Source organism: Trachemys scripta, chromosome 11, assembly GCF_013100865.1.
Source record: "Trachemys scripta elegans isolate TJP31775 chromosome 11, CAS_Tse_1.0, whole genome shotgun sequence".
In the NCBI taxonomy this organism is placed as follows: Eukaryota; Metazoa; Chordata; order Testudines; family Emydidae; genus Trachemys; species Trachemys scripta.
In genome coordinates this window covers 74,507,648-74,521,118 of record NC_048308.1, presented here as the reverse complement: position 1 = coordinate 74,521,118, position 13,471 = coordinate 74,507,648, and the positions used below count along the sequence as shown (strand labels likewise).

The 13,471-nt window shown below is 41.9% G+C and overlaps 1 protein-coding gene across 14 annotated transcripts in view; it reads right to left on the bottom strand.

Moving 5' to 3' along the window:
- ADARB1 (adenosine deaminase RNA specific B1) overlaps positions 1-13,471 on the bottom strand; it is a 238,339-nt gene that overhangs the window by 60,028 nt on the left and 164,840 nt on the right. For 13 of the 14 annotated variants that reach the window (XM_034786332.1, XM_034786335.1, XM_034786343.1 and 10 more), the window contains one exon: positions 11,960-12,891. In XM_034786332.1, coding sequence (XP_034642223.1) covers positions 11,960-12,891 — 932 coding nt within the window. Of the gene's footprint in view, positions 1-11,959; positions 12,939-13,471 lie in introns of all 14 variants that reach the window. The other variant, XM_034786344.1, reaches the window with a different exon arrangement.

Genomic DNA, 13,471 nt, shown 5'->3' with positions numbered 1-13,471 from the left:
GGGCCCGAGCCGACCCAGGCTGGAAACGCCGGGGGGCCAGCCTGGGCCGCGCCTCCTCCCCCCACACCGCCCCTTACCTGCTACAGGCTTCCCGCGAATCAAATATTCGCGGGAAGCAGGGGAGGGGGCGGAGACTTTGGGGAGGAGGCGGGGTTGGGGCGGGGGTGTGGGCGGGGCTGGGGCGGGGCCGGGGGGCTGTGGAGTGTCCTCCATTTGGAGGCACAAAATATGGTAACCCTAATAAAAATGAATACAGTTTATCAGAGAAGCAGAAGTCAAAGATCACCATTTGCCTGACCAATGCCAGCTGGCAGATTTGTAGCCATCACAGCAGAGGTAAGTTTTAAGGAGGTATTTATGAAAGGATAAAGTGGCAACTTTACGAATTTTGACAGAAAGTTTTCCGCACACACATGGAGCTGTATGGGAGAAAGTCTGGAGGTGTTTGGGGGACAAGTGAATAATTAGACAACTGAAGCTGGCATTTTGGCAAGTGAAGGCTGGGGTCGACAGCTCAATAAACTAGTAGATCAGTAAGACAGAATGGTGTCTATGGGTCTTAAAGACAAAACACTTGCATTTTATGTGGTGAAGAGAAGTGGCCAATGGGGAGAAATGAAGAGCCAGTGATGTGGTCAGGGACAAGCCAAAAAAATGAAGAGAAGAAATTCTTTAATTGCCCGTGCAACAATGCTAGGAGCCTGGGTAATAAACAAGAAGAATTAGAATTGCTAATTTATGAGCATAAATTTGATGTAGTTGCCATTACTGAAACCTGGTGGGATGATTTGTGTGACTGGAATACTAAAATCAGTGGTTACAACCTGTTTAGGAAGGATCAAGTCGACAAAAGAGGAGGGGAAGTAGCATGCTAGATCAAAAATGGCATTACTTGTTTGTGGGTCACTAATAACTAGCAAGAAAATGCTCTTGAATACTTATGGATAAATATCCTAACAGATAAAGCACAAGATGAGCTATTAGTTGGTGTCTGCTACAGACCCCAAACCACACTAGGGAACAGGATGACCAGCTCCTTATGCACGTATCTACAATGTGTAGGAAAAAAAGCTGTGTGATCATGGGGCACTTCAATCTGAGTGACATATGCTGGCGGTCTCATGCTGCCAATACAAAACATCCTTAGAGTTTGTAAGTATTATCTATGACAGGGATGGCCAAACTTACTGACCCTCCAAGCCGCATACAACAATCTTCAGAAGTTTGAGAGCTGGGGCACACCTGCCGGAGCTTGGGACTTCAGCCCTGTGGGAGACACCCCAGAGGGCTGAAGCCCCGAGACCCCCTTTCCCTCTGGGCAAAACAGGCAATGCGTGGGGCAGGCATGTGGGGTCATGATTTTGGCCAGGGTTTGCTATCCCGGCTCAGTCACATGGTACCACAGGGCCCCCTTCCTGCACAGCAGCTGCTGGAGCCAGCAAGCTGGGAGCTGTGGCTATGGGGAGAGGCAGCGGCAAAGAGCTGGGAGCTGCAGGGACACCTCCCCTCGAAGCCCAGAGGATTCAGGGGGCCCACTTGCCCTCTGGGCGGCCCTGCGCAGCTCCCAGCAGTTGGCTGCTGGCTCTTCATGCAGAGCTAACACCTGGGAGCTGCAGGGAGGGGCCACTGAGGGTAAAAGGGAGGGCATGCCTGGGAGTGTGTGAGTGTGTCACTCAAGCTCTTGGGGGGGGGGGGGAGAGAACGAACCTTTAGATCCCCCCACTCCTCCTCCAGCAGAAGCCCCTAGTTCCACCACCCTGCTGCAGTGCAGAAACCCCGAGCTCCCCCCCACCCTGCAGTCTGGTAGGCTAAGAATGGGGGAGCTTGAGGAGCTCCACAAGCCGCATTTTAACACTAAAAGAGCCATATGTGGCTCACAAGTGGTAGTTTGGCCACCCCGATCTATGACAACTTCCTAACTCAAGAAGTGTTGCAAACAACATGAGGGAATTCTATATTAGATCTCATCTTGACAGACAAAGAGGAACTAAAAATTAATGGTAGCTTAAGTACAGGTGATCATAACTTGATCACATTTATAATGTGCAAACAAAATAAAGTCCAGACCAGAAATATACATATATATATTTGATGCTTAAAAAGGGCCAATTTCACAAAGCTAAAACAACTATGAGCCATATCACCTGGGATGAAGACGTGAATGATAATTGGGAATCATTTAAGAACATGTTACTAGATGCCCCAAAAGTCACACTCAAGGAAGAAGGCCATATTGGTTAAAAAGCCCCACTTGCTTTAGAAGTTAAGGCAGCTATAAAAAATAAAATATAACAAACAAAAGAAAAGCAAAGTAATAGTAATGAATATAAATGAGAAACTAGGAATTGTAGAAGATTGATAAGGGAAGCAAAGGAACACAAGCAGAAATTTATGGCCAGCAGCATTAAGAACAATAAGAAGGAATTTTAAAAGTATATTAGAAGCAAAAGGAATCCTAACAATGGTATTGGTCTATTACTAGACATAAATAATTCAGACAAGACAGAAGTGTTCAATAAAAATTTCTGATCTGTATTTGAGAAAAAAACAGATGACGTAGTCATATCATATGATGATTCTATTCCACTAGTATCTCAGGAGGATGTTAATCAGAAGCTACTAAAGTTTTAAGTTAGACATTTTTAAATCAACAGGTGAGGATAACTTGCACCCAAGAGTTTTAAAAGAGCTGGTTGATGAGCTAACTGAACTATTTATGTTAATTTTCAATAAATCTTGCAACACTGGGGAAGTTCCAGAAGAAAGCTAATGTTGTGCCAATTTTTAAAAAGGGTAAATGGAATGACCCAGGAAACTATAGCCCTGTCAGTCTGACATAAATCTTGGTCAAGATAATGGAGCAGCTGTTATAGGACTTGAGTAGTAACGAATTAAAGAAGGGTAATGTAATTAATGCAAATCAACTAACTCCATATCCTTTTTTTTTATGAGATTACAAGTTTGGTTGATAAAGGTAATAGTGTTGATGTAATATACTTAGACTTCTGTAAGGTCTTTGACTTCGTACCATACAACCAGAACAATATAAAATTAACATGGAACACATTACATGGATTAAAAACTGGCTAACTAACGGGTCTCAAAATGTAATTGTAAACAGGGAATTATCACTGCACAGGTCTGTTTCTAATGGAATCCTGAAGGGTTAGGTTCTTGGCCCTATGCTATTTAATGCTTTTCTCAATGACCTGGAAGAAAACATAAAATCATTACTGATAAAGTTTTCAGAGGACAGAAAAATTGGGGGAATGGTAAATAATGAAGAGGACAGGTCACTAATACACAGTGATCAGGATCGGTTGGTAAGCTGGGTCAAGCAAACAATATGCACTTTAATAGGCTAAATGGAAATGTACAAATCTACAAACAAGGAATGTAGGCCATATTTACAAGATGGAGGATTCTACCCTGGAAACCCGTGACTCTGAAAAAGATTTGGGGTTTGTGATGGATAATCAGCTAAGCATGAGCTCCCAGGGCTAATGAGATCCTTGGATGCATAAACAGGGGAATTTTAAGTAAGAGGAGAGAGATTATTTTACCTCTGTATTTGGCACTAGAGAAATTGCTGCTGGAATACAATGTCCACAATTCAAGAAGGATGTTGATAAATTGGAGAGGGTTCAGAGAAGAGCCACAAGAATGATTAAAGGGTTAGAAAACATTCCTTATAGTGATCAACTCAAGAGCCCAAATCAGTTTAGCTTAACACAGAGAAGGGTAAGGGGTGGTTTGATTCCAGTCTATATATACCTACACAGGGAACAAATATTTTATAATGGGTTCTTTAATCTAGCAGGGGAAGGTATAACACAACTTAATGGCTGGAAATTGAGGCTGGACAAATTCAAATGGAAATGCATACATTTTTAACAGTGAGGGTAATTAACCATTGGAACAATTTACCAAGGGTCATGGTGGATTCTCTATCACTGGCAATTTTTAAATCAAAATAGGATTTTTTCTAAAAGATCTGCTCTAGGAATTGTTTTGAGGACATTCTATGGCCTGGGTTACACAACAGTTCAGACTAGGTGATCACAGCGGTCCCTTCTGGCCATAGGATACTTGCAGCAGCATTCTGTAACTGACTTGGTGGCTGATGTCAAGGTCAGAAGGCAGGAGAGATTACAATAGTTTGAGGCCTTGTCTACACGCACAAGTTGCATTAAAATTGTATGTTGTATTAAAGGTATGATGTTAAACTGATTCAATGAAGCTGGTGCAAATCTGTGTGTGGACACTCTTACCTCAGTTTAAACCTGACTTATGTAAGTTTAGCTTGTACCTGTAAATTACATGAGTGATTTGATATACCTGTAATTAATTTGCATCAAATTACTGATATAAAATAAATGGACATAAACCTGATCTTAAGTGATGTGTGTCCACTTACAAAACTGAACTGGTTTAATATCACAATTTAGTTAAACTGGGGTAATTTTATATCTAGATCAGACTTAGGTAAGAGATGATGAGGACATGCATGAAAAAGAGTCTAGGAAATTTGGACAGGCAGAAAATTATAGAAATATTATGTAGATACAAAAGGCAAGACTTGGAAATGGCCTGGATGTGTGGGTGAAAAAAGAGGGCTGAGTTAAAAGTGATGCCCAGATTAAAAATCTGAATAGCTGGGAAAAGGGTGGTGTTATCCATGTCAATGGAGAGAACAGGAAACGAGGAAGACTTGAGGTGTGAGGATCAAAAGCTCAGTTTTGGCCATTTAGAGTTTAATATAATGGCTGGTCATCTATGAAGAGAAGTCAGAGAGAGGCCCAGATTCATGACTGGATGGACTAAGAGTGATAGGAAGGAAGGTGAGAAGGAAGGTGGAGAGATAAGATGAGGAATCATGTAGGAGTTTATCAATTTTCTCTTTGGGTGGAGATGTACAGTTGCTTGGCCAGGAAAATGTCACAACTGGAAGTGAGAACAAATTTGCGGGGGTGTAAGTCAGCATAGTCATGGGACTTCTGACAGTCAGCTTCCAAGGGCAGGAGCTGAGGGAGAGGACGTAAGGAACAAGCCAGGGTATATTTTGCAGTGGAAGAGAAGTGTAAAGACACTGAGGGTAAAGGATTTGCCAAGTGCTCGTAACTCCATCCAGTTTATACTCTTCCTGCCTTCCACTTGGCAAGTGGGGATCTCCTGTGTGCACCCAGTCAGTCAGTTACATGTCTATGGTGATCCAGACTATTAGAATTCTCATCAATTGCTTCCCTCTGGAAAGATTTCTGGATTTGGTCCACAATACCAAGGACTGAAGGACTGTAGCTGGCATAATGATTTGCCTGTGATGTCTCTAGTCAACAATTCCCCGCTGAGGGAAGAAATACCTGCAGATATATCATGTGGGAGATAATCCACTGAACTACACCTGAACAATAAGCCATCTGACTGACCTAGAAGCTTGAAGGGCCTGCCAGAATATTGTAGTAGAGGGAGCCAATCTGGATTTGATCCAGATCCCTGATTTGGGGAAGGGCTGAACCAAAAATTAACATTGTGACACTCAATCTTCAGAAAGGCAGAGGTTTAAAAATGAGGAAGCTACCTAGAAATATACCAAAGACAGAATATAAACTATTAACATCTTTATAATAAGCATGGAAGTTATTTAATCACAGCTAGAAGACATGCAATCTTCTAAACAAAACAGAAAAAGGAAGGCAAGGAGAAAAAAGTATGGTTAAATGGCAAAGAGCTAGGTTCAAGAAATTCCAACCAAGTGAAGAGAGCAGTGAGGAACATAAATAGGGCCCCTTCCAAATTCACACCCATGAAAAATGGGTCATGGACCGTGAAATCTGGTTTTTTGTGTGCTTTTACCCTGTACTATACAGATTTCACAGGAGAGACCAGCGTTTCTCAAATTGGGGGTTCTGACCCAAAAGGGAGTTGCGGGGTGTGTGTGTGACAAAGTTATAAAGTATGGGGGTCGCAGTACTGCCACCCTTACTTCTCTGCTGCCTTCAGAGCTGGGCAGCTGGAGAGCGTTTGCTGTTAGCCGGACGCCCAGCTCTGAAGGCAGAGTCCGCCAGCAGCAGCACAGAAGGTGGCAATACCATACCACGCCACCCTTACTTCTGCACTGCTTCTGGTGGCAGCTTTGCCTTCAGAACTGGGCTCCCGGCTAGCAGGTGCTACTACCAGGCTTTAGGACGATTCCCCTGATTCCCTGGAATCAGACCCTGTGGGTAAGAGGGCCTCGCGCCTAAGAGGACCCCGCGCCTTAGGCTCACCCAGCGGCGGTCCACTCCGGTGGCATTTTGGCTGCGGGGGGTCCTTCAGTGCCGCGGAAGACGCAGAGCGGACCCGCTGCCGCCTAAGGGCCGCCGAAGACCCGGACCGCGGAATCGGGCCCCACAGGTCCTAAAGCCGGCCCTGAGTACTGCAACCCCCCACAATAACCTTGCAACCCCCTCCCCCAACTACTTTTTGGGTCAGGACCCCTACAATTACAACACTGAAATTTCAGATTTAAATAGCTCAAATAATAAAATTTACCATTTAAAAAATCCTAAGACCGTGAAATAGACCAAAATGGACCATGACTTTGGTAGGGCCCTAAACATAAACTATGGCAAATAAAATCTAAACAGGAATTTAGAAGATAAAAGAGGGAATTTAGAGCATAAAGAGACATGCAGAGAAAAACAAACAAGAAATTCCATTCCTCGGCTCTCGTAGGTCTTCTGTGACAGCAGTCCTGGACCTGCACGTGATTTCATTTAAAAAAGAACACTTCAGCTCTCATCTTTATGTTGATGAATCACAAATCTACCTGTTGACTCTGGACCTCTCTCCTTTCATTCAAAGTAAAATCTCTGCCTGTTTTTCTCTATGGATCTTCAGCTGTCAGCATAAGGTCAACATGTTCCAAACTGAGCTTGTGACTATTTCCCTGCCAAGCCCTCCCCTTCATCTCTTCCCCAGTTACTGTGGAGAAAACCACCATCCTAACATCCCCATGCTACCTGTCACTCAGACCCATAGCCTGGGCTTCAGCTTTGACTTAGTCACCTCTCTAAGGGTACGTCTATACTTACCCGCTGGTTCAACGGCAAGCAATCGATCCCGGAAGTGCTCGCCGTCGACGCCGGTAATCCTGCTCCGTGAGAGGAGTAGGCAGAGTCGACAGGGGAGCCTGCCTGCCGCGTGTGGACCCGCAGTAAGTACCTTTAAGTTCTAACTAAGATACTTCGACTTCAGCTACGTTATTCACGTAGCTGAAGTTGCGTATCTTAGTTCAAACTGGGGGCTTAGTGTGGACCAGCCCTTAGTTTACAAATCCAGGCTGTTTCTAAATCATGTTGCTTCTGTGGAAGCAGAGAAAGAACTGTCATGCATTGCAGTTCTTTCCTGTCAGTTCTTTCTCTGCTTCCACACTTCTTAATACATAACTTCTCTAAGATGTGGGCTTTCCTCTCCATCCACACAAAAATAAACCTGTATTTAAATAAAAAGCCTGATTTAAATAAATATTATTTTTAAAAACTACAAAAATCTGATCAATTTTTATCCACCCTGCTCATTGCCCAATGTTAAGATTCACTGCCTGAGGATTAGAAACTTCCCCAATAGGCATGTTATTTTACAGTGGTCCATTATGGGATTTTACACCTTCTGAAGCTTCTAGTATTGACCAATATGGAAATACCAAGCAGAGAGGGATAATCCACACATCTTGCTACCCAGACATCATTTTATCTGCTGCCAATATAAAACACTCAGACCACAGCAGAAAAGTGACTTGTATTTCCACCAGGTGGAGAGACACACTACACTGGCCATATTTACCTGACTTGCAGATTAAAGTTAATGGAACAGTACACAAGACTAGCATCTGCTCTGGAGCAATGTTTGCTGGAAAAGGCTCTTAGATACATCAGGCTGCTCACAAATTTTCTATTTCTCTCCTTTGGTCTTCATAATTAGTTATATAGAAAGCTCAGCTGAGAGATTTGATGAAAGGTGCTGCTGAGTCCTGTCTAACATCCTGAAAACCACAGGTCAGATTCTCAGCGAGTGTGAACTGGCACAGCTCCACTGAAGCTTCCTAGTTTAACAGTATCTGGAAAAATTAATTTCCCATTTACATCCATTGACATCAATGAGACTTAAGCATGTGGTTAAATTTAAGCATGTGTTGCAGAGCTTTGCTGAATAAAGGCCATAGGCAGGATATGCTCTTTTAGATTGAGATTTCTGTGATTTCTTTAGTTACTCTAGGCAGAGAAAATTGACCACCACTCTTTTGGTTGATTACTAAAAGCAGATTTCCAATAATAAATAATAAATCAGAGCTAAAATGAGAGAGAGAGAGACTATTCTAACTGCACTGAAAGATCAACAGCATAGTTCTTGCAACACAAACAGAAACATTGTCAGTTCCCTCAGGCCTGCTCTCCACACTATTTCTGACCAAACATGATATACTTTTACCAGCAAATTGAATAAATATCTTGACAACACCAAAGAAATTAGGTAATTAGGCAGCTGTTCTGTCCATCAAAATTTTTTAACAATAAATTAGAAAACCCTATATAATTTCAAGAAACAAATAAGAGGACACAAATTATAGAAGTGTTCAGCATGATGTTAACATCCACACTGCTCTCAATGTAAGAATATCTGCAGTGCACCTCTACCCCGATATAACGCGACCCGATATAACATGAATTTGGATATAACGTGGTAAAGCAGCGCTCCGGGGGGGCGGGGCTGCGCACTCCGGCGGATCAAAGCAAGTTCGATATAACACGGTTTCACCTATAACGCGGTAAGATTTTTTGGCTCCCGAGGACAGCGTTATATCGGGGTAGAGGTGTAATTATGTTTTTTATTTCTGTGTACTGCAGAATAATAATGCATAAAAGAAAATAACATTATGAAAACTCTTATGGCTAGTTATTTATTAACTGAGGACATTTGGGAGGTTCAGATTTTTTTGCAACAGCAAAGTATTACACTACAATTGTAGGCCGTTTGTGTGCTGAAACGTAACACTAGTCAGACGAACAAGACTTGTTTCCTCCTATCTTGTCAACCCTCTGAAATGCTGACAATTACAAACACAAAACTTTTCATTTCACTGCTTCATGAAATGTTCAATTCCGATAAGCCTAGGTCTTGGTGCTACATGGAAATAAAGGTAATTTGAACTGCAAAAGATCTAAAGTTCTGAATATTTTATACAGTTTGGCCTATTGCTAATATGGGTGGTAATCTTAAAAAAACTGATTTTTTTTTTAATTTACAGAATTTAGATCTTACCTATAAAAGTGTTCACTGATTAGGCTGACTTGACCTATTCTCTGATAACATTGCCAGACTGCCATGGGAGAAACGCAAAAGTCCTGATTTTCAAAGCTGGCCTCTTTTTTGTTTCAGAGGCAATTTTACACCTGCAAATTGCCAACATATTTGTACCTGCAATGAACTGTAGGTGCAAACATTAGTATTTAGATTTCTAATTACAGTAGTAATATTCCTAGGTTCACTGCAGCTGCAAGAATGTCAGTATCATTACTTGTGGGTATAAAACTGCCCAGAAAAATGGAGACTGGGATGAAGATAATTAAAAATAGTTGATTTTCACCCATGTTTACTCAGTGAAATGTAGTGTGTTTTGAGGGCTCTGGGCTGGGTGTGCAGGCTCTGGGGTGGGTCCGGGGATGAGGGGTTGGGGGGGGGGCCTCAGGGGCTGGGGCAAGGGATTGGGGCATGGGGTTGGGTTGCAGCCGGGGTGCAGAGGCAGGCTTCCCGCCTGTCGTGGCACCGGGGACCGCGCTGCACCCCGGAAGGGGCTCAATGTGGCTCTCGCCCGCAGGCACCCCCTTCCAATGGGAGTTCGGAGCCAGTGCTCGGGGCAGGGGCAGCGTACGGAGTCCCATGGCCCCCCTGCCTAGGAGTCAGACCTGCTGCTGGCTGCTTCTGGGGCGCAGCACGGTGTCAGAGTAGGTAGGGACTACTAGTTTTTACTGGCCGGCCGCCAGAGTCCCCGGGTGCAAAGCAAGGTGACCCAGGGCCTTGCACTCCACGACCCAGTACTGGGTCGTGACCCGAAGTTTGAAAATCACTGTTCTAGACTATAAGTGAAAAAGTTAAATAAAGCATGACCTAACACCAACACCTTAAATACTGACATGCTAACAAGCTACAACTGCACTATGAAAGTACAGAAAATAATGGACTGAGAGTGGAGATAATTAAGTATGATTATTTTCTCCATTTAACTTCATTAAACCATTCTAGTTCCTCTTGAACTTGGAAACAGAAACTGCTTATTTCAGAAAAAGGATGGGATTCAAATGCCTTTCAGAATTTGTTAGAAGGAATCACCTGAAGGACAAATATTAACTTCTTTGTGATATTATTTAAGTATCGATAACTATTACGTAATTAACTTTTCACAACAATGAAAACACTGGAAATTCTAATTTCTGACACACATAATTTAAAGTTCAATGTTAAGCAAATTGCTGTGATGAACAGTGTAAATATTTTCAAGACCAGTATACATTTCTAAATCCTGGTCAAGGAAATTGCAATTCCTGAGTCCCAGCAAACTGCTGGCCACTCGCATCCAGCCCCTAGCAAAACCCTTTCAGTATGATACACCTTCATCCAGCAGCCACAATCATCAGCATTATGAGGGGAAGAGAGATCCTGTGCTTGTAGCATACCAACCTGGTCTCTGACTCAGCCAAGACTGCGCTTGGAGAGCACTTAGAGAGATAAGGTGGGTGAGGTAGTATCTTTTATTGGACCAACTTCTGTTGGTGAGAGAGACAAGCTTACACAGAGATCTTTGGGAAGAAGCTTGCCTCTCTCACCAACAGAAATTGGTCCAATAAAAGGTATTACCTCACCCACCTTGCCTCATTAAGATTCGGGGACCAACACAGCTACAACAATATTGCACATAACAAGAGGCAGACCATTCAAGCTTCTTCCTTACACAATAAGCAACACTAAAAATGAAAGCCAAAATGTGTTCATAAAACCTGTCCTTTGGAACTGTTGGTATCTATCATTAGATAGTTTTTAAAGACTTAATTTCATCTGTCCTGAAGGAAGGAGCTTATTATTTTCAAAACCTCAATATTGTTCAATGAATTCACCCTGCTAGACCTAAAGGAAATAAGTGTAATTTTTAGTCTCCGGGACTGTAGACTCTCTTTTAGCTCTCTCATTGATAGCTCAATAAAGTTACCTCTGCAGTTACCAAATGTTACTGTACTACTTTTGGTATGCTCAATACTTAGGATATCCTATTAGTTATTTCGTTAAAAATATTTACTTTACACATATTTTCAAAGGCAATTGTAAACTTCATTGTAACTGCTACAGTAGATGATTGTACAGTCCATTTATACCATAAATATTTCAAGATTTCTTTGGTCTTGTGTGTTGAAATTCGTCTTTTAGTCAAATAGTCAAACTAAGGAACTCCTGTATTAACCTTATTTTCCCTCGTATTTTAACCTCTCCTTGACAACCACTATTCAACACCTTTCACTCTGAGCATTTGTTGCAGCTGAAAGTGATTTTCTTCTTTGGTAAAAGTTGTTCTCAGGTAGTCAAACAATCTGAAGCAATAAATCCTCACTTGAACTCACAGTCCAGGCTTTGCAGCAGAACAAGAGACAAAACAATTGTTCCAAGATTCCCTTAACACCAACCACCACTAAACTAGCATGTGAATTGTATTACACAGCATGCAATTAAGATCAACAAAATCAATGTGGCATTTTTTCTTTCTAATTGAATAAAATGATTCCACACTGGTAGATCATTAGTGGAGAAATCACATAACGAAACAAAGAGCATTAATGCCAGAAATATCCTTTGAAATGTTTCAAAAATGAGCAGCTGATATATTCCTAGACACTGTCTAAGCATATTAAAGAAAAATGCATAGATTTCTCACCTGTGGTAAATGTAACTGGAGACCCTCACTGGGAATGGGCTGGCGAGATGGGGTCTGATCCAGCTGCATGTTAAATAAGGACGCAAGAGCTGACTGAGCAGCCCGAGCCTTTGCAAGCTTTTTGTTCCTTCCTGATCCTTCAAAAGTTTGACCATCCACTGCCACGGCCATCACAAAGTTCTTAGCATGGCTTTCTCCACTTTCTGAGAGAAACTCATACTTCAACCCTGGCCGCAGCTCATTCAGAATCATCACAGGGTTCTTTCCACTGGTCGATGGATATGGTGATGGTGTGGGAAGAGGGGACTGGATAAGACTACCAGCCACAGTGGATGAGGACAGACTGTAGTCTATACTGGAGCTATAGGATCCATCTCCATTGGACCCCAAATAAAAGGAATTGTCAGTCTGAACTGGTGTTTCAAATCCATTGAAAAGTGTGTCTGGGAAGTCTGCTTGGTCAGATGTAAAGTCTGTGTTTACAGAGAGTGTTCTCCCCATTGCTAGATGTGCTTCAGATGCATTTGGAAACTGAACAAAAGATCTCAAAGCCTTTTCAGCAGCATGGAGCTTTGCCTTCTTTTTTGTAGGGCCAGATCCCTCAAACACCTGTCCATTAACTTCAACTGCCATCACAAAAATAGGGGCATGAACTGGTCCTGTTTGGGATAGAAGTTTGTACTGTAAACCAGGCTTAATTTCATTCAGTTGCATCAGAGCATTCTTCGGCAAAACAGGCCCTGGTGTTTTCTTCCTCTTCTTAGGGCGGAACTTGGAGTGTCCATTGCTGCCCTCCTCCAATGGGCGTTTTCTGCTGCTGCTACCACCACCATTGGAGAGTTGAGACCCCTCCCCGGTATTTTGCACACTGCCATCCTTAGGTGGAACGTTGTCCATGTTGCGGTTTTCTTTAACATCAGTGCTGCTTGAACCTGTGGTGCCCAGAAAGAGTAACTTACAATGCCTTCGTTGCAGGATCTTGTAAATGCAAAATTTATAGATTCCTTTATCTATCTTTGTAACTGGAAGTGATGTGTGCTTACAGGTTTATGTCTTTGAGGACAAACAGAAAACCATAATTTTAATAACCCAAGAAATATCAGGTGCATGACTGAGTTACAAATTATGCATTTGACATTTTTATTAATACTGGGATTAAAACTTTGCACCGTTTTTATTTTGCACTCAAATTACTTTTGAGACAAAAGATCTATTTTTAAATTACTTTTGTTCTGAAAAATGTTCAAACCCAGAAAGATTATAATTTTAATCAACATTTTTGATACTTATATTTCAAAATCCTTCAATTAATAACTAATAAAATGAACATTTAAGAATAGTACAAGTGAGATATTTGTTTTCATATTAATTCAAACCACTTCACTTTTATTTAAGCTCATGTTGTGGCTCAAGTAAGGCATCTTACATGATTTTTATTTATTTTAAAAAGAGAAGTTATATAAAATCTGAGTAATTTAATTAATTTAATAAAAATAACCAGCTCCATTTGTA